This window comes from Pinus tabuliformis, chromosome 7 (genome assembly GCF_031772625.1).
Source record: "Pinus tabuliformis cultivar Carrire ecotype Pingquan chromosome 7, CPIR1, whole genome shotgun sequence".
Taxonomy (NCBI): domain Eukaryota; kingdom Viridiplantae; phylum Streptophyta; class Pinopsida; order Pinales; family Pinaceae; genus Pinus; species Pinus tabuliformis.
In genome coordinates this window covers 271,207,830-271,227,640 of record NC_142293.1, presented here as the reverse complement: position 1 = coordinate 271,227,640, position 19,811 = coordinate 271,207,830, and the positions used below count along the sequence as shown (strand labels likewise).

The window sequence follows — 19,811 nt, the reverse complement described above, 5'->3', positions numbered from 1 at the left end:
AGTTTTGAACAAACAATTTTTTGTTGTCCTCAATAATATTATATATCTTATATTGAAGCTATATATTGTAAAGGTTGTGTTCAACAAGATTACTATTATATTTAGTAGATTTTTTGTAAGTTGTCTAGATATTTATTTGCAATGGGATAAGTATATCATATTTAGGTTTAGAGTTATATCAACTAGATTTGCTAGGCATTGGAGTGGGTTAACTTCAATTAGTGGGCTTACACTTTTATCAGTAGGGTGTTCCCTCTATTTAGGGCATGTAATGGGAATTCATCATTCATTCCTATCCTAATACATTCCAAGCAACTTTGGTATATATTTTTCTCCATTTTCCAACCAATTTTGTTGGATATTTTTGAGGAGGGAGGTGATTTCAAGGGTGCCTCAAGTCATTGAGATGACAATTATGAGAAAAATTGTAAGTAGATAGTGTAACATACCCAACGCCTCAATGCTCGATTAAGGATACATGTTATCAATTTTTTTTCTTCTTCATGAGCTTAATAATAAGCTCTAATACCTCTTTATAACACACCTAACCCCCTAATCCTTCATTAGTGATTTGGCACATTACATTTTGTCTAAAGTATTTTATCAAAAATTTCCTTGACATTTTCTAATCACCATCCAAAAAACCACATTTTTTTGGGGCATTCCTTCAAATAGTTTATGTTCATTATTTATTTATCTAAAACCACAATATTTCATAGAGTATGTTTTAGAAATTATCTAGGACCAAAATATAAATTTTCTACCACAAGTACCTTAATATATTTTCCCTTTCTCCTCCAAGTTTCATAGTTTGGAACTTCTCAAAAAGAAAGTTATGGAAATACTTCCAAATTGACCTATTTTGAGGTATGATTTCAACATAATTCAATAGATCTAACTTCCTTAGGGCATATCTCCAAAATTATAGTGAACCAAGTTCTGAAATATCTACCAAAATTTCGTAGGATTTTCCCCAAGTATGGTCAAGGTTTTAGTCTCTGAAACCATGTAGAAGAAAAGTTATCACAAAAATGTCAACCTAACCTTATTTAAGGATAATTCAGGAAGCTTGAATTTTTACAACATAACTTTGAAAATATAATGAATCAAGATCTAAAAATTGAACAAGATGATAAATGGGATTTCCCCTCAGTATAGTCGAAGTTTTAGCTTCTGGAACCTCCTAGAAGAAAAATTATAATGAAAATGCCAAGATGACCTATTTAAAGAAGCTCGGATTTCCTTAGATAATATATTCAAAAATATAGTGAACAAGATCTGAAAATTGAATTAGATAATCAATGAAATTTTCCATCACTATGGTCCAAGTTTGAAGCTCTCGAACCTCCCAGAAGAAAAGTTATAGCAAAAATATCAAGATGACCTATTTACCCCATAAATTTCATTTTGGGCTTCCATCATTAAACTCGATGAAATCACTTACATCTTGTGGAGGAAATTAAATAGAATGCAACATGCACTTAATAGATAAGGCATGTAATGAATAGGAAATAAATCTAATTACCCAAAACTACCATGCATTTCCCATGCATCCCAATTCATTTAAATTCCACAACCAAGTGAACTCAAACTATTGCTCTAGACTTTACTATCATAACCAACACAATGATCATAAATAAAATAATATAACAATAACAACAATTCCTACATATCACTAACTCATTCATGCAAGAAATATGAATAACGCAGAAATAAACATATATCTATTGTAACAAAAAAATAATGGAATTGAAGTGGGGTGAGCCACATTCCACCCCACCTTAGGCTCAATTGTGATACAATTTCTCTCATGGTCAACCAACCCCATGCCATATCTTGATTCCTTGAGGTAAAAATAAACTCAAGGATTTAGCAAATAGTTTTTAGACCAAATTTAACACAAAAGCGAAGGTCACCCCCCTTCACACACAAAAAAAACTCAGTATTTGTCACATAGGTTGTCACTCATAGCTTTTAATTAGTCACAAGATATGAACTTATATGGGTTATAACACCATTTCTCTTGTAAAATACATTTTATGAGTGAGAGAGTATGAGAGAAAATATGATGGGAAAATAAGAACCAAGATCCCCCTTGATGATTTCTCCTTCTTATTTTTATAATCATAGCTCAACCCTTCATCTTACAGATCTTTTGCTAAAATTTTCTTCGTAATACCAACCATCACATCAAATGAAAATAATATGTATTCAATCAAGGCTAGAGTATCTCCTCCCCCTTGAATCTTTTCCTCCATAGTCAAGTTTTTCTCCCTCCCGAAGGCACCATGATCTATGGGCTACTCCTTTCTATCAACTCTTGAATTTTTAATAATAAAATAGAATAGTACATCACATAATAAATTTTAGTACATAATATAAATGTTGGTAACCTAACATTACAATTTTTTAATGAGATCACAAATTTTGGGGAAATGAAAAGGGGGTGTCAAAAAAAGAATATGATGTTCAAAAAATTATAAGTGGCATGTGCAAACCTCCTAAATCATAGTGAGAACATGGGTGCATTATAACCATGGATTTATGTTTGAACCTTCAACTTTGTCATATCAAACTCAAATTCATATTAAAATAATTGCAATTAAATTCCATTGTAATCAACATTCAATTTTGAAATTCTCTCTTTTTCTATAGAGATTTTGTGCCACATCTTCTGTCATCTCTGTATTTTCACATAGGGCTATTGGTTGTAGTTGTGGTTATTTACATATCTTATGAGGACTAGAAAATGATCACATGATTGAAAGATGAGACACTGAAAGTTTTGAATCTGGAAGGACAAATTTCAGAAACCTATGGACAATAATCCAACTCTTTTTTTTCCAAGATAATGGTGGTTTAATGGATCCTAATTGTATGTAGCAAATGTGTGAGAGTTCAAACATATTAGGTGCAAATGTGAACCTAATGACCCAAGTTAACTTTGGTTGGTTAATCTAATCAACCATCAATGTTCAACAAGTATGATGGTTCTAATGATGATCTTGCATGCATTTCATTTTTATCTTAAAAGTGGATTTAGAAAACCTCATGAATTAACTTGCGTCATGGGAGTAATTTTGGTTACGTTGACCTTTCAATTAACTAGTTATTCTTTTCCCTGGGATAAAATTAGTTTTTGGGTAGTGAAAATTGTGATTGGTGTGCTTGAGGCTATTCCTATAATAGGATCTCCTATAGAAAAATATCATAAAGGATAATTCTTGTAGCACCGCTTCATACTTGTTTTGATGTCCCAAACCAAATCAAAACTAGGCTAAAAATGACCAGAAGTGCAATCTAGGTTTGAAATACAATACCCCAACAAACAAAGATGATTTTGATATGAATAAAGGTTATATGTGTGTGTAGCTATGAAGTGGAGTTGTGATGGGAATGACCTATGCATGGAAATATTAAGGCCAACCTTAAATATGTGTTTGATACTAAAGCTATTTTATGGTGTAAAGATTGAGCCAACCCTTTCATAAGTTGAGTATTTTGTTAAAATCGTGATCAATTCGAAGGACAAAAGTTATCCTTTTGTTGAAGTGTTAAAGTAACTCCCACATGTAGAAAATTGGAATTTCCCTTTCAATTTGGTAGCATAATGATAGAGCCAATTTCCCCACAAGCTTCAATCTTAAGAAGCTTTGAAACAAATATCGAATTTAAGGCTATTTTGTAAATTAGTACCATCTATTTAAATGTCAATTTGAACTACCTAGGGTTTCTTTGAGATCTATTGCTCTTTTCTGGTTTTGTAAAATCAAAGAAACACAATCTAGTTTTGCAGGCTAACTTCTAGGAAATTAAAAGTGTTCCTAGGTCACTGAGATTCCTTTCTTCAAGAGCTAGAATGGTGGCTATTGCCTATTCTCTAGGCCACACTAGAACCTATGGATTATGACTTCTCTTATAGAGCCTTTTGAAGGATGAAGAATGGGGATTCATTTAGAAGCAAGTACATAACACATTCCAACATAGGAAGAGCCAAAGTTTGGGTTTCAATCAATGTCAAGACTTCTCACACTACATTTGCTATGGCTTCTAATAATAATTCACCATGTGAAAATATACCACATATATTTTATAGTTATACTTTTTGAATCCCATTGACCAACAGGTTTGTCCTTTATTGCACATTTGCATGTTAAAAATTTACCTTATTTTATTTACTTTTGTAAACAATTGTAGGATTTGAAACCTAGTGATAATGAGATTGTTGTTGATTATATGACCCATAGAGAACAATTTCCAACCAACTTCTTGTTGTTGTTAGTATTATGGACTCAAAGGAATTGGATGCTTTGATAATTAATTGAGATTGAGATATAAAGGATTTGGTTGCTTTTACAAGTGATTGCTTGATTGAGGTATTTCATCATCCAAATAAAATTGCACAGTTTCACTTGAAAATTTTAGTGATATGCTCTTTCAAAAGAGTAGTGCCTTAATATTTTTTTTTTTTGATAAAGTGCTTTCTATGAATATATAATGAAGAAGAAAGATTGAGGAAGGAAATTTGGAAAATGGAACTCAGAAGGAGGAAATTCATATTTTCTAGAAAAATCTTGAGGGAAGGAAGTTATTTCTTACTTCTCTAACAAGGAGGGGAATTATGAACAAAAAAACTATGAACGCAGAAGTAGAACTTCTCCAATATGATTGAGAAGAAGTAAAATAAGGTGCATTGATAATTTCACTTAGGTGTGCCAAAAACTCTAAAGGATGTTATGTATATTGACTTCAACATGATTAGACATATGACTAGGATATGAGATTGGTTTGAGAATCTAAGACAAGAAATCCTATGATTTCAATAACTATTGTAAACCATTTAGCCAAACAGCACCAAATCCAAGTAAGAAGTGAGATGTTTTCATATATTATTAAATCAATAGTAATAGAATTGTGATGAGGTTTTCATATCCAAAATAAAAACTTGAAAAATAAATATCTACTTGCTATCCTACATGTGACTTGCCATGCTTGGCTCCCACAAACCTCCAATTTATTTTAATCATTATTGAACATCAATAAAATTTCATTTCATGTCTATGGTTCAACTTTTGGTAAGTACTCCAAATAATAACATGGTTGTTGTGAATTAGATTTTGGTATTTGCTCCAAATAATATAGCTGTTGTGAGTATTTAGCTTTTTGCTATTTTCCCATGTTTTGTTTTTTAACTAATCCTAAAGTATTTCCATGTTTTATTTTGTTGATGCATCTTCACAAATAAGAGAAATGTAAACTTCACGTTTTGAAATATCGAGAGAGTAATTTTCTTTTTGATTTTGTTGATGCATCTTCACACATAAGAGAAATGTAAACTTCACGTTTTGAAATATCAAGAGAGTAATTTTTTTTTGTTTTATGTTTAGTATTTCCATGTTTTATTTTGTTGATGCATCTTCACACATAAGAGAAATGTAAACTTCACGTTTTGAAATATCAAGAGGGTAATTTTCTTTTTGTTTTATGTTTTTTTTTAATAGAATGTATTTATACTTTTTGTTTTCTTTCTAATTTTATTTTATTTATTTATATTTTTTTTTCTGACAATTTTGATCAATAAAATGGTATTATAATTTTCTATGAATATTTATTGTTTTTTGGCATGTTTTTTGGTATGGAAGTTATAAGTTTTTTGTTTTGTTTTGTTTTGTTTTGGTTTTTTTTTAATTCAAGTTTCTGTGATCTATAATGAATTGAGCAAAATCTTTTGGTAGAAATCACATAAGAGAAATTTTTGGTCGACGCTTTTCGAACCAACCAGTGTGGTTCATTATATAAAGGGGCAGACCATGGCAAAGGCTTAAATAGAGAGCAATGTAGAGACAATGTTCATTTCGATGTTCAAATCTATTTGCAATGGTCTTCATACTTTTGGATAGAGTATTTTAGTGAGGCCACAATTTTTTGGATAGAGTATTTTAATGAGGCCAGAATTTTTCCTAGAAAATAGTCAAAATTTTGACCAAAATCTAACAGAAATTTTGGAATTTTGGGAAATATGGGTTGCTTTAGGATTTTGGGTGCCCAAATATTTTGATGGTGTTGAATCCATTTAAAATACCAGATTTTATTTTTAGATAGAGTATTTTAATGAGGTCAGAATTTTTTTGGATAAAGTATACTAATGAGGCCAGAATTTTTCCTAGAAAATAGTGGAAATTTTGACAAAATTTTGACCAAAATCTAATAGAAATTTTGAGAAATATGAATTGCTTTAAGATTTTAGATGCCCAAATATTTTTATTGGTATTAAATCCACTCAAAATACCAAATTCTAAGTACCCACTCAATATTATCTCTACCTACTACCATAACGATTATTTAACGATTATTTACTTGAAAAAGATTCTATAAAACTTTGATTTCTTAACTTCTAAACATGCTTTACCTTTTCATTTAATTTCATATCATGTAGACCATAAACATCATCAAATATTTAATACTATCAACATGATACATGAGAATAAATATTCGTTAAAATGAAGAGTTCTTTACCATTCATTGTATCTATCACCAACATACTGATTGTTTAAACCATCAACATTGGATGTTGGGCATACCACAATACATCCTTCAAAATACCAAATTCTAAGTACCCACTCAATATTATCTCTACCTACTACCATAACGATTATTTAACGATTATTTACTTGAAAAAGATTCTATAAAACTTTGATTTCTTAACTTCTAAACATGCTTTACCTTTTCATTTAATTTCATATCATGTAGACCATAAACATCATCAAATATTTAATACTATCAACATGATACATGAGAATAAATATTCGTTAAAATGAAGAGTTCTTTACCATTCATTGTATCTATCACCAACATACTAATCGTTTAAACCATCAACATTGGATGTTGGGCATACACAATACATCCTTCAAAATACCAAATTCTAAGTACCCACTCAATATTATCTCTACCTGCTACCATAACGATTATTTAACGATTATTTACTTGAAAAAGATTCTATAAAACTTTGATTTCTTAACTTCTAAACATGCTTTACCTTTTCATTTAATTTCATATCATGTAGACCATAAACATCATCAAATATTTAATACTATCAACATGATACACGAGAATAAATATTCGTTAAAATGAAGAGTTCTTTACCATTCATTGTATCTATCACCAACATACTGATCGTTTAAACCATCAACATTGGATGTTGGGCATACCACAATACATCTTGCAATTAAAAGTGGAGAGACCCATGGCAGAAACGCCATTTTATAGATAAAAGAGAAACAAAGTAAATTCCATTCTTCAAAATGTGAATGCTAAACTGCCATTGTTGAATGGCGAGACCTTACTTTGAGATGGCACGTCGATGCATTTACTTGCATGCATAATGCACGTGGAGAGCAAGAAACATTCGTGTCGATTCTGAAACAGAGGCAGATACCGCCATGAAATCACCTATTTCATCTTAGGAGCCACGCATATGTTTTGTAGATAGCAACCACAACCAGAACAATGGCCGCATATTCAATCTCCAGAAAAACTATCAAACCCTTAAGCGCAGCTTACAGGGTTAGACCCCGCCACCTTTTTACTGAGCCCAAGCCTGAGAAAACAAAAACGTTCTCCATCTACAAATGGAATCCAGACCGCCCAGAAAAGCCCCGCCTCCAAGATTACGAGATAAACACGAACGAGAGCGGCCCCATGGTGCTGGACGCGTTGATCAAAATCAAGAACGAAATTGATCCCACTCTCTCCTTCAGGCGCTCTTGCAGAGAAGGAATATGCGGCTCGTGTTCCATGAACATCGACGGGGTTAACAGGTTAGCCTGCCTTACTAAGATCAATACAACGTCTAATAAGGCTTCGACTATTACCCCGTTGCCCCACATGTGGGTAGTGAAGGATCTGGTGGTTGATATGACCAATTTCTACAATCAGTATAAAGCTGTTGAGCCCTGGTTGAAGAGGAAGACTCCCACGCTAGATGGGAAGGAGTTCTTGCAGAGCAAGAGTGACAGGGCTAAGCTGGATGGGATGTACGAGTGTATTCTCTGTGCTTGTTGTACTACTTCGTGCCCCAGTTATTGGTGGAACCCTGAACGGTTTCTGGGACCTGCTGCTCTGCTTCAGGCTAACAGGTATACATATTACACCTAGCACATGTATAGTTGCTGTACCTAGCACAAGTCGGTGGTGCTTATGCACACAACCGTAGCACATTAAAGACTATATGTCTCTCATTGCTTATGTTATATTATCATAACTCATTGCTTAGGGTATATATACTTGGATAAGTATTCTTGGATATTCTTGGATAACTGTCCTGGGTCTGTTCTATTTCTTTTCTATACAACTTGAAAAAACTTTATGATGTCACTTGATTTAAAACAAAGGGAGAAAGCCAAAATTTGCCTCTTTAGAATCTGTGCCAATTTGAAGTGTATATTGCTTCAATCCATTTACATTTCGGTGAGGATGGCCGAGTGAAATATGCATACTGATGGTGTTACATTTGAGTGAGGCTGTTTGAGTGAAATATACTGATGGTGTTACATTTGAGTGAGGCTGTTTGAGTGAAATATGCATCATGATGGTGTTACATTTGAGTGAGGCTGTTTGGGTGAAATATGCAATAATGATGGTGTGTAGCTAGGTAACTCTTTTATTGACATAAACGTTTTAATGATTTCCAAATTAACTGGTTGTTTCATCTATTTAATTAATTATCTCATACTTATGTATGATCAGACTTCTCTCCTTCCTTTTTCTGCCCCTCGTCTCTGTCACACTCTCATCATACAACATGTTTGAAGATAAAATGATAAAATGTTAATAGAATCACTTTGATTCCCCGTCTTCTCTTATTACATAATTAATTATCTCATACTTATGTATGATCAGACTTCTCTCCTTCCTTTTTCTGCCCCTCGTCTCTGTCACACTCTCATCATACAACATGTTTGAAGATAAAATGATAAATGTTAATAGAATCACTTTGATTCCCCGTCTTCTCTTATTACATAATTGAAATCTTAGCCTGGATAGCTAAATCTTAGAATAACATTTATTAGGACTAAATCTCTTTTCTTTCTTTTAGAATCTAGAGTTATATGACTACAAGGCTAGAGTTATATGATTACAAAAGCTCTTTTCCTTTTCTAAACTTTCTATATAACCATATATTCACTATTTCATTCCATGTATATTTACTATTTCATTTCATGTGTTAAAATGGATTTATGTTAATTAGATTTCAATTCTAACTCAATTCAAATTATACAGCCTCACTTGAATTGATCATCAATCTATATAAAGGATTACATGGATTACTGTTATTTTGCCTCATTCTACATAATGTTGTATGTCCATGGTGTTGGCCTTGCTTAGAAAATGTTGTTAATGAGTTTTGTCCATTTGATGGAGCTGTCCTTAGTCATTTTGCTTGTGCTTCTACCTCCTGATAAAGTTTCTTTTTGCACTATTACACTATTGAAGATTCTGTCTTGTTACAGATTAATATACTGTAGTTGTCAATGCCTTGCATGTTGTACTTCATGAATTTGGATGGGGCTGGTTAAGGATTAATTCAGGGCTAGAATCTAGTGGGTTTTTCGTGGAGAGCATATATGGTCGTGTGATTCCATAGTTTCTACTCAGAAATGCTTTATGAACAAGCTGATTAATATTCTTCACACTGAAAATTTTTCAGGTATTGTTTTAATAGTAAGGTTGATAGAGGCTTAAGGATTTTTTGCTGCGAGTGCGCTCTGCTGGTAGCTCGCGCCGGCCCTAGGACGACGATACCTGCTGCGCATCAACGCGTTCTGGGCCTTGGCCCCTGCCATGGCCCCCCAGATCAGCCACAGGAGGACCTCGATCCTCAAAGAGCTTTCTCGGATCTGATCAAATCACTCCCTCCTCAGCAACCCAAGCCAGCAACTTCGAAGTTTGTGAAAAAGCTTGACATTCTCCAGGAAGTTCTGCTCCCTCCAACCCTCCCCCGCATGGCAACAATTTCTCTTGCAGGGAAAGGTCTTATAGATCAGTTCACAGGCCTCTGGCCTTCGCCAAGAACAACTCAGAAATGGGTCGAACGAAATTGGATGGATAAGATCTTAGGGAAGATTTCGATCAAATTTTGCAGAAGAGGGTATTATACTTTCCATTTCGAAACCAACGCAGACAAGGATCTGATATGTAGAAACAGACCATACTTCATGGATTCCAGGGTTCTCTACCTCAACAAATGGACCTTGGACTTTGACCTGGAACTGGATATCCCCAATGCTGTGCCAGTCTGGGTCCGTCTCCCTCACTTGCCTCTTCACTGCTGGGGAGATGAGTCGGTGCGAGCCATAAGAAATGTTGTCAGCAAATACATCGACCGTAGCGAGCCCAAGGACAACATGCAAGCCTGTTCTAGGATATGCGTTGACGTGGACCTTGGTCGAGGACTGCCGGAAGCAATAATGTTAAAAGTGGACGACTGGAGCCATATTCAGCCGCTGGATTACGAACAAATATCGTTTAAATGCAAGGTATGTTACGAGTATGGGAATTTTGCTAATAGATGTACTAAAACTGTAAATGCAGAGACGGAAGAGCAAGATGGACAATGGGAACCTGTAAAAAAAAAGAAAACAGGCCGTCCTCTTAAGCCATCCAAGGACTCTAGCAATCCTGGGCCATATGTACAACGCCCCTTCTCCCCGCCTTCCAATCCCTCTGAAACCCTTACACCTGAACCTCCCCTTCCCCTCTCTTCCAATCCTTTTTGGATCCTTTCCACTAATGACTCTGCCCCTGATATTCCATCTTCCGAGCCCCCTCCTTCCCTTCAACCTCAGACCACCTCTTCTCAACCCCCCTTCGAGTCCCTTTCTTCAAGGATTACCAGAAGTTCCTCTAAAGAGCATGGAGAACCCAGTGATTCATTCAAAAAAACAGGCCCAGGCAGAAAAACCGCTAAACAACATAGGGAGGAGAATACCCAAAAGGACATAGCATTGGGAACGCAAACTCCAATAGAATCCTTTATCCATGGACATCAAGAGAAAGAAATAAGTGGTAAAGACCAAGAGAGGCGAGCACCTCTCCGCATGCCCAATGCGCCATGTTGAAAATCCTTTCATGGAATAGCAGGGGTTTAGGGCACCCCTCTAAAATTGCAGCCCTCAGATATTTGATTCACAATGAGAAGCCAGAAATAATGCTGATACAAGAAGCAAAACAAGATCAACATGAAATGAAAAAAATTATAGAAAAACAGAAGAGATTCTCGGGCAACATCAACGAATCTAGAGGAGCCTCGGGAGGCATTGCTACCATTTGGGACAGCAACAAATGGACTTGCACTGCAACAAACTCTCATCAGAACTGGATTAGAACTACTCTTGACAGCAACACAGGCAGCCAGACAGTGACCATTTACAATGTTTATGTTCCCAACCACTATAGAGAAAAGGAAACTTGTTGGGATGACTTGAAAAATAGCATTGATGGAGAAAGCAATCCAAATATTATAATTGCATGTGATCTTAACCTAATACTGCATGCAAATGAAAAAAGGGGAGGCACTTTTACTACAGATCCGTTTAGAGAGCGCCTAGAGGACATCATCCAGAACAACGATTTAGTGGATATCATTCTCAAAAATCGCAGATATACCTGGAGCAATCACAGAATTGGCAGTGGCAATATAATGGAAAGATTAGACATATTTTTAGTTAATATATCGCTCCTCTCAAACTTCTCTGTAGGATACTATAATGTTCTCAGCACATTTGCCTCTGATCATTACCCAATCACCTTAACTCTGGAAAACCATCGCCCTCTTGAGCCCATTCCATTCAAATTCAGCCCTCTTTGGAATCAGATACCTGTGGTCAGAGAAATTGTTAAGGAAACATGGATCCAACATGTGGAAGGCTCGCTAAGTTTCATTTGGGAAATGAAATTAAAAAGAACCAAGAAGGCCTTAAAAGATTGGGCCAAAGAGAGATACCAAGAACCAGAGGAGAACAAAAAGAGAGTTAAAAATGAGCTAGAAGATGTGCAGGCAAGAATTGAAGAACATGGATTAACACACCAAAGCAAAGAGCAAGAAAGTGAATTATACGACAGCTGAGCAAAATAAATAGGGAAGAAGAAATCAAATGGCACATAAAATCCAGACAAGTATGGCTTCAAGAGGGAGATAAAAACACTGCTTACTTTCACAAACAGGCCACAGCCCGGAAGCTTAGAAACAATGTCAATACAATCCTGGACAGTGAAGGAAATCAACATAGTACTCAAGAGACTATAAAGAAGGCAGCTTCTAAATACTATAAGGACCTGCTGACCGAGGATAAAGGAATAGAAGACTATGCCGACTTGCTTCGGCACATGCCCAAAGGAGTTACAAAGGAAATGAACGATAACATCAACAAAGATATCGAAGAAGAAGAAATCAAAAGAGCAATCTGGTCTTTGCATCCTGATAAATCACCAGGGCTTGACGGTTTCCCTATTTGTTTCTACAGGGAATACTAGAATGTGATCAAAAAATACCTATCTAAGATGATCCGATGGGTCCAAAGAAAAAGGAAGATTGGAGGATTCACCAACTCTACATTCTTAGCCCTCATCCCCAAAGAAAACCGCCCTTCTTCCTTCTCCAGATTCAGACCCATATCCCTTTGCAATTCTTCATACAAAATCCTAACCAAAATTTTAGCCACAAGATTAAAACCCCTTCTTCCCACCTTGATATCTGAAAACCAAGGAGGCTTTTTGCCGAACAGACATATCACTGACTCCATCCTTCTCGTCCAAGAAGCCATTCATTCAAGTCTATCCAGAAAAGAAAAAGGATTTGTCTTAAAGCTTGACCTAGCGAATTCCTTCGACAGAGTCAGACATTCCTTCTTATTTGCTATCCTTACAAAGATGGGCTTCGGAACTTCCTTCATTAATCTCATTGCAGCATGCATATCTGGTCCTTGGATATCCCCCTTCATCAATGGTAGACCATGTGAAGCTTTCCAATCCTCTCGGGGCCTAAGACAGGGATTTCCTCTCTCCCCCTACCTTTTCATCCTCATGGCAGAATCTTTCAGTCAAGCTCTGGATCACAACAGGAGAGTTGGACTCATAACTGGCATCAATTATGGGACTGGAGTTAAAAATATTTACCACTCTCAGTTCGCTGATGATACCTTGCTAATAGGAGGTGCCTCCATCACAATTGCAAAAAGGTTCAAGAAATTACTAGATCAGTTTATGGATTACTCGGGAGGACTGGTAAATCAGCTCAAAAGCTGTATCTATGGATGGAATACGACAAATCAAACTATCCATAGCATTGCCAACATTTTCGGGGTTCCTTGTAAAATCGATTGGACCCATTTCTCATACTTGGGCATGGCAGTTAGTCTGGGACCTTTGAAAGCTGATACCTGGAATGGAATCATAGATAAAGTAAAAAGGAAAGTGCAGCAATGGGGAACAATATGGCTCAATCCTGCGGGTAGACTCATTCTCCTTAAGTCAGGTATCACCTCCTTACCTCTTTATCATTTCTCTTTATATTAGGCTCCTGCCATCTTTCATCATAAATTGGAAGCTGCCCTTCGCCAATTCCTATGGCAAGGGGGTAAGAGCGACAAAAGCAAGTTCAGTTTAGTCAAATGGAAGTAGGTTATACAAACTCAAGAAAGAGGAGGACTTGGCATAAGAGCACCAAAATTCTTGAATTTGGCTTTTGGTGCGAAAATTGTTTGGAGGCTAATAACAGGGCCTCCAATGTGGTGGAAAAGAGTATTGGAGGTCAAATATCTAAGCTTTCCCAGGCAGTAGCTTCTTGATTCCAATATTCCAAATAGAGACTCTACCAAAATCTGGAGGTTATGCAAATAGTCTCTGCCTATGATGATCCAAAATATATCGAAAGTCCCAGGGGGAGGAGATAGCATAAACTTTGGGGTTGATAAAATATTGGGACACCAGCCTCTAAATACGCACAAAGAAGCCAAGCCAATCATCAAGTTTCTTAACGAGGAAGGTATTTACAATCTAGCCCAAATCTCCAGTTGGGATCCTCACTCCCGTACCTGGATAGGCTGGACCTTCCCTGAAATTCCTAACGCATTAGAGCCCAGCCTCAGCTGCCTAAAGACCCTCCTTCACAACAAAGCCCCTATTAAAGAAAATGAAGCAGACGGCTTTCGTTGGGACTCTTCTGGGACCGAATACACAGTCAAAGCAGGCCATCAACAAATTTGTAGCAACACCTTTCAATTCAATATATGGCCTCATTGGAAATTAGCTTGGAGAGCAGAATCTATCCCAAAAATAAAATTCTTCATATGGCTTCTTCTGAGAGGCAAAATTTTAACAGCAGAAAATTTAAAAGAAGGGGTATCAATGGACCCTCCAGATGTCCCAACTGTTGCCAAGCTGAAGAGACGATGTATCATCTATTCATAGAATGTCCATTTACTGCCAATTGCTGGAGAAAGATGTCTTTCATTGGAGCTATAAACTGGGACCCTCAAAATACCATAGCAGAGACAATATACAAGTGGAGGAAAAGTTGTCCTTGGAAAGAAAAAAGAAGTCACTTGGTGAAAAAAGTATGGAATGCTCTTCCCCACACCTTGCTGTGGCGAATCTGGCTTGCCAGGAACAATTTTTTTTTTCAAGATAAGAGTACAAATACTCGAACCACATGCAACAAAGCCAAAACTCTTGCCTTGGAAACTATCTCAAACAACACCAAAGGCAAAATCGATGCTACACAGTACAATGTTGAGGAGGGAGACATAATTAGTTACATCTTGCACAGGCAGTGCAAAGTACCAGAAGGCAATAGGAGAGAAGTTTAGAACAAATAAGAAATCAAGTCTTGGAAAATCAGACTAAACGAGCAGGACTTCGCCAATTGGATTCAAAAGAGTAACTGCTATTCCCTGTTTTTTGATGGGGCTTCCAAATCGAATCCTGGGATAGCTGGAGCAGGGGGACTGATCACAAACCCCAAAGGGGAATGCATCCTCCACTACGAGTGGAGTCTTGGGGAGGTCTCGAACAACAGAGTCGAAGCTCTGGCTTTGTTCCAAGGTCTAACCCAGTTAGGCAAAATGGGAATTAAAAAAGCTCAGGTATTTGGGGATTCCTCAATCGTAATCCGATTAATGGCGCAGCAGCAAAACTCCCCCAACATTCTGCTTCAACAAGTAAATAAACGAAACCATATCCTTCATCATATGATGGATGACATCAAATATTTCCATATCCTTCGAAATCTCAACAAAAAGGCGGATGAACATGCCAACAACGTGTGTGGAAGACCCGCCGGCACCTTCAGATGCAACTCCAGGGAATCGATCCAATATGTGCCATGATCTCAATGGAAATCTCCCGCTACAAGATTAAATCCGGTGTCAGGCTTGATAATTGTCCTTTTTATTGGGCTGGCAACTGGACTGTCATCAGCATAGGGATAATACATGGACGTGATGACTGCAGAAGACACAACAATCAGGTTAACTTCATCATGCCCGCCGGCATATCTTTCCCCATATTTGTATCTTTGAGACTCTTGGACTCTTTTCAAATTTGCCAGACTCCCCTTCAGCCTCCCGTGACTAGTCATTCTTGCTCCCGCCTAATTTATCCCCAGCTCTACTATATAAGTAACATCTCCCTTCCCTTCTCCGACACTATCTTACTCTCTTTCGTGAATCCTTCTCTTTCCCGCTGTAAGCCTTGCTTGTCCCCGTTCTTGCAGAAAGTTCCTTCTACTCTGTCTTAATCTCAGCGATTACTTGGGTTCGAATGTCTGGAGTATAGCAAGCAAGTGCTCCTCTCAGCTGAACTGGATCTATATTGCGCTTCTCATCCATAGAGCCCCAAAGTCCGCTTCTCTGTATACTTCCTCTGCTTTATGTGCTCTCTGGTCTCTTCTAATCTTAACTCCCGTTGCCCTTTTTATCACCCCCGCTCTGTTTGATTGCCGCGTTTTTATCATTATTCTCTCTCCTTCCTGTTTCTTTACTCCCTTATCAATCCCAATGGACCGAAGTGAAGACTGCCTGCATTGTTTAGACATGCAAGCTGAACTTGAAGAAGTTAGAGCCCAACAATGCATTCTGGAGAATCAGCAAAAGATCCTCGAAAAAAGGCTGGACCAGAACCGCACTATGAATGAGAAATACAGAACTGAAATAGATCTGTTTTTGCACAGGGTGTCTTCATTGCATGAACAGTTTTGTCATTTAGCAAATCGCTGCAACCATGCAGAAGAATCAATTTCAATTCTGCAATGGATGATGGATAAATGAAACAAAGCGGCGCCCAGCTCCTCAAGTGCCAAACAACCTGAAGCGGACCCAAAGCCGGAGGAATCTACTGCAAGACAAATTAGCCATATCGAAATCGACTAAAATGGTCTTTACATGTAAATTTTGGTTATCTCAGTTCGTAAGAATCTATAGCAGCTATAGTAGTTTTAGAATCAGAACAAGTAGAAAAAGGGTAATAGAGAGAGTCTCATTTTGTAACTCTATTGACCCAGGCTTTTTCCGGAATTTATTGTATCTTCGGAGATCTGACTCCCCTATTTTATTTCAGACCTTAATATAGCACCCTACTTTGTAAAAAAAAAAAAGGTTGATAGAGGCTTATGCCATGGTTAAGCCCACTGGATTCCATTCTGGCATCATGAAGTAGATTATCTTAATTCGAAGCAGATTATCTTAATTCCAAATATGATTCTCAATTTGTCATGAATTCCATTGAAATAAGTAGAATACTAATCAAGCAACTTCAAAGAATGGTAAGCTTTCTTCTCCTGAAAGGAGAATGCCATGGCCAAGCAATAGACTGAAAAGGGCAATCAGAATAGCTGAAGAATTTACAATATAAGGGCATACAATATAAGGACTCAAAGAAGTAGTAACAGTAAGCATGCACAAAAGTGCCTCCAATTTGTTTCTGCTGAAGTATTTATAATATAAGGACTCAAATAAGTAGTAAGAGTAAGCATGCACAAAAGTGCCTCCATTTGTTTCTTCTTTCCTGTTGTCCAGCAGGATTTCTTGGAAATCCAAGAGATGAACTTGCTGGTTTTTTTTTTTTTTGTAAGGGCCCAAAATGAAACCTTGCCAGCTGACCAGCCTCTTTGGTGGATATTTGTAGTGCAGATGTCCTGCGTCATGGTTGGAACATAGCCCAGTAAGTACAAGGAGTAACACTTGTAAGTCCCAGCAAGTACAAGGAGTAACACTTGTAAGTCCCAGCAAGTCCCAGCCCTTAACAGTTAGAATTAAAAAAAAAATGTAAGAACGAGGTCATTAACTACATGATGTTATTAACTACTTGAATTGCATCCAGCATAAATCCCCTGACAGCATGACAGCAATTCACAGGTGAACCAATGGTGCTTCCATACAACATTGGCCCTGGCCATTAGGGCGGGCGTTAAGTCTCAGCATTAGACACCTCTTGCTCAATTGCTCAATGGTTATAGGTTCTAAACTCCTTTATGTTATTAGATACTTTTAATAATATTATCATGGTTGTGTCTTTTTTGGTTTGCAAATTCATTCCTAAATAACTCAAACAAAGATAGAGTTGAAAGAGGTTATCATTTCACTGCTTTAACCGAAGGGTCATCCCAGTTAGGTTATCAACCTATTCTATTCTTAAAGTTAAAAGGATCACTCCAAACAACTTGGGTCAAGTATCACCACATCACATATTTTTGTTGAAAGTGCAGGTGGATATGCGACAGCCGTGATGAATACAGTGAAGAACGGGTGGAGGCACTGGCTGACGAGGATAAGTTATACCGCTGCCACACCATCATGAATTGCACTAATTGCTGCCCAAAGGGCTTAAATCCCGCAAAGCAGATATCTCATATAAAGAAGCTTCAGTTCGCTTCTGTTATTTAGTCTACCAACTATCTGGTGCCTCTGTACAAAGTAATAATCTGAACAAGATTACTTCGAATGCTCACTCTCTGTTATATGTAACTTTTTTTTTTTTCTCTGAACAAGGTTTCTGCAAACAGAAATCACAGAAATCCAGGATACTGCAAAGTGCATGTATAAACAGTGATTATATAGAAATGCGATGATAAGTAAAAATGCAAGAATTCGTGGTAGAGGAAGGCAATCTATATGATGAAATTTAATGTTTCATTTGTTTTTGTAACAATCTCATGGCAAAATCTTCCTCAACTTTGTCAGGGGTATTGTCATGAGGGTATGTAGGCCATAATAGAAAGTGTACATGAAAACAAAACTTCTTGTGATTATATTAGGATTACTGCTCAATCGAAGTTGTGAAAAACGATTGGCATATTTGGAAAGTGTACATGAAAATAAAACTTTTTGTGATTATATTAGGATCACTACTCAATGGAAGTTGTGAAAAACGATTGGCATATGGTACATGAAAATAAAACTCACTACTCAATGGAAGTTGTGAAAAACGATGGCATATTTGGAAATTGCATATGTGTTTGACATGATCTATGCGGTTCACATACACAAAGCAAAACCACCAATAACGGCATGACTAGCTATATTGAGAATACTGAATCATTATATATGACTAGCTATATTGAGAATATTAAATAATTAATATATGTCGGAATTTTTCGTATTAAATCATTATATATGTTTACAATTTCTTTTATAGGTGGAATAAAGAACTATAACATAATTATTTGTTTTTTTTTTTAATAGCGTTTCCACACCATTTTAATTTAATAATGTTTATTTTGAATTAGGGTTTCTGTAATTTTAATCAATAATAATTTAGGTTTAAATAATTTAGGTTTCTATAATTTTAATCTTTAATAACTAATAAATGCGTAATATATATATATATATATATATATATATATATATATATATATATAACTAATAAATGGGTAATAGAATTTATTTCATATATGTATGTATGGCAGTGATAAATAGAAGATACAGAAAATTATCTTTCACCCTTTTCAAAAAAGGGTTAAGATTAATATATATTTTTATTTTAATCTTTAATAACTAATAAATGGGTAATAGAAATTTATTTAATATACATATGTATGGCAGTGATAAATAGAAGATCCAAGAAAGATAAGTTTTTCAAAAAAGGTTAAGATTAACATATAATTAAAAGGTATTTTTTTTAATTAAAAAATATTATAAAAAATAAATTAAATATTCCTTGTGTTATAGTAATAAGGAGAATTTATTTCATATATATATATGTATGGCAGTGATAAATAGAAGATCCAGACAATTATCTTTCACCCTTTTCCAAAAAGGGTTAAGATTAATATATATTTTTATTTTAATCTTTAATAACTAATAAATGGGTAATAGAAATTTATTTAATATACATATGTATGGCAGTGATAAATAGAAGATCCAATAAAGATAAGCTTTTCAAAAAAGGTTAAGATTAACATATAATTAAAAGGTATTTTTTTAATTAAAAAATATTATAAAAAATAAATTAAATATTCCTTGTGTTATAGTAATAAGGAAAGCTATATGAAATCAATTATTTAATTTATATAATTTTACATTAATTTATTTCAAAATAATTATTATTTATATTATTTTATCATAAAATATAATTTGATATAATCAATAATTAAAAAGTGTGTAATACTTGTCTTCTTTTTAATTATTATTATATAAATAATATAATTGATGATGATAATGATGATGTCGTCTGAGATCAAATTTCGATCTATCGGACCTAAAGAAACGAATTATTTAGTTTGATTTAAGATTTTGTTTTTATGCTCAAAAAGCTTGGAG

General features: G+C 35.6%; 1 protein-coding gene across 4 annotated transcripts; it reads left to right on the top strand.

Annotated features, from left to right (window-relative positions):
- The first annotated feature begins 7,411 nt into the window (after positions 1 to 7,411).
- Positions 7,412 to 18,017, top strand: LOC149246919 (succinate dehydrogenase [ubiquinone] iron-sulfur subunit 2, mitochondrial-like). 4 transcript variants are annotated; one of them, XM_089458059.1, is made up of 4 exons: positions 7,412 to 8,135; positions 17,184 to 17,268; positions 17,409 to 17,509; positions 17,759 to 17,881. In XM_089458059.1, the coding sequence occupies exons 1-3, from the start codon at positions 7,507 to 7,509 to the stop codon at positions 17,475 to 17,477; spliced, it is 783 nt and encodes a 260-aa protein (XP_089314185.1). In that variant the 5' UTR covers positions 7,412 to 7,506; the 3' UTR covers positions 17,478 to 17,509; positions 17,759 to 17,881. The 4 variants fall into 4 exon arrangements, with proteins under 4 accessions (XP_089314185.1, XP_089314184.1, XP_089314186.1 ...); XM_089458058.1 differs by having other exon boundaries at positions 7,413 to 8,135; positions 17,409 to 17,502; XM_089458060.1 differs by lacking the exons at positions 17,409 to 17,509; positions 17,759 to 17,881 and having other exon boundaries at positions 7,416 to 8,135; positions 17,179 to 17,256.
- Positions 18,018 to 19,811: the final 1,794 nt, after the last annotated feature.